Source organism: Thermoascus crustaceus (assembly GCF_041956765.1).
Source record: "Thermoascus crustaceus strain CBS 181.67 unplaced genomic scaffold VTN00scaffold_4, whole genome shotgun sequence".
In the NCBI taxonomy this organism is placed as follows: Eukaryota; Fungi; Ascomycota; class Eurotiomycetes; order Eurotiales; family Thermoascaceae; genus Thermoascus; species Thermoascus crustaceus.
In genome coordinates this window covers 278,532-280,309 of record NW_027192530.1, presented here as the reverse complement: position 1 = coordinate 280,309, position 1,778 = coordinate 278,532, and the positions used below count along the sequence as shown (strand labels likewise).

The 1,778-nt window shown below is 46.1% G+C and overlaps 1 protein-coding gene across 1 annotated transcript; it reads right to left on the bottom strand.

The window, feature by feature from the left end:
- Window positions 1–798: 798 nt before the first annotated feature.
- On the bottom strand, window positions 799–1,035 carry VTN00DRAFT_6696 (uncharacterized protein; the record flags this gene model as incomplete). The annotated part of the gene is made up of 2 exons (XM_069433360.1): window positions 799–840; window positions 910–1,035. 2 exons carry the CDS (start codon window positions 1,033–1,035, stop codon window positions 799–801), a joined length of 168 nt encoding a protein of 55 aa, XP_069286750.1.
- Window positions 1,036–1,778: the final 743 nt, after the last annotated feature.

The window sequence follows — 1,778 nt, the reverse complement described above, 5'->3', positions numbered from 1 at the left end:
ATGGGTTGTGCATCTTCAACCATGGTATCCCTAGGATTATATCATGTCCTGGCATCTGTGTGATATCAAGGTTGATCTTTTCCTTGTGCTGTCCTATCTTCAGGGAGGACTGGTCAGTTTCCATCCACACCCATCCTCCTCCATAGCTGCTGGCAGATCCATCAACTGTAGATAACTGGTACAGCTCCTTCTTCCCTGTGAAGGGGATCCCATTTCTGGTGACAAATGTGTTGCTGACAAAATTTCCCATGGCTCCACTGTCAATCATGGCCCTTGCTTTCCTCCTGTTGATCTTGACAGTGATCACTAATTGTTTCAATAAGTCTGTTCCATTGAGTGTTGTTCCGCTTCGCGTGCTTGTAGCCGGGTTCAGGGACCTAGACCAAGACTCCTGCAGGGGTCCCACACTGGCAGGGTCCTCTAGTTTTTTGACTTTCTGGGGTTCTTCGGGAACCATCCTGTCGCATTCTTGGAGGCATAATGATCAGAGCAGTTGTTATTATAGCAGACAGTCCATGGTAATTCAGCATGCTTGTTCCTCTCTGTGACTGATATCTGTTTCTGGTTATCTTGTTTTTTGTCTGGGCATTTCCAACCCATATGGTTGTTCTTTCTGCAGTGGATGCACAGCTTCTGTTTATAGCACTTCTTCTGTTCATCTGTCCAGTTGGGGTTGGGCCCTCTGAATTGCCTGTTTGCTGCTTCCTGGGTGCTCTGTTCTCTTCTAGTCACATTATCTAGTTCCATGGCATCGCCTCCATTTCCTGTGTGTCAAGGGGCTTGTTGAAAAGGATTGAATCATTGCTGCTCAGTCCGTCGCTCAAAGAGTCGGTTGTCAATCTGGGTTGCCATGAGTATCAGGTTATTAAGGTCAGTTGGTTCCTCCGCTGCAAGAAGCCCATTCTTGACCTCTTCTTTCAGTCCTTGATAGTAGTGTTCCATGAGCACTTGTTCTGACCAGTCTCCAAGGAAGGTTGCCACTTGTTGGAACTCTGTGGTATAGTTGGTGACTGATGTTTTCTGCTGGATGGACATGATAGTCCTGGTGGCCTTTTTTACCTTATCCAAATCCCTGAAGTTCTGTTTGATGCAAGTCAGGAAAGCATTGAAGCTGTTGAAGGTCTTGGTGGTTTCAGCTTGTCATTGTTCTGGTGACCTTTCCAGGCGATCCTTCAGGTAGGGGTCAAACCACTGGGCTGCAGTGCTTTGTAGGTAGATTGCTGCAAACATAACCTTTCTTTCTTTGTTTGGGAATTTGTGGGGGTTGAAGAAAAAATAGAGCTCCAACTGGGAGATGAATGTCTGTAGCTTTTTTTGGTTGCCATAGTAGAGGTTGGGTTTCGTGATCTTGGTCTTGGAGTTGATTTCATGGTTGGATGAGTCTTGGGTTGTGAGATTTGGTACATGGCTGGTGCTTGCCCCAGCCTGCTGTCCCAGTAGGTGAATCTGTTTATGGAGTTGGTTGTTCCTGTTGATCTGGTTTTGAAGCTTGTCCTGCAGCTGGTTAACCTGCTCCCTAAGGGTGGTATTCTCACCAGTCTGTTCCTGCAGCTGATTCTCCAATTGATTGACTTGATTCTGTAACTCTCTAAGAACTCAAACAACCTCCTGGGGGGTGATGTTTTCCATTTTTGCTTCTTTCTCTGCTTGCCTTCTGCAAGAAAGGTGGTCAAAGTGTAACAACAGGCCTAGGACTTTGTAGGCAGAGGGCCATTAGGTTTATCTTGAGGACAGAAGACAAGGAGAAAGATAGATAACTAGTTGTTACTAGCAATACT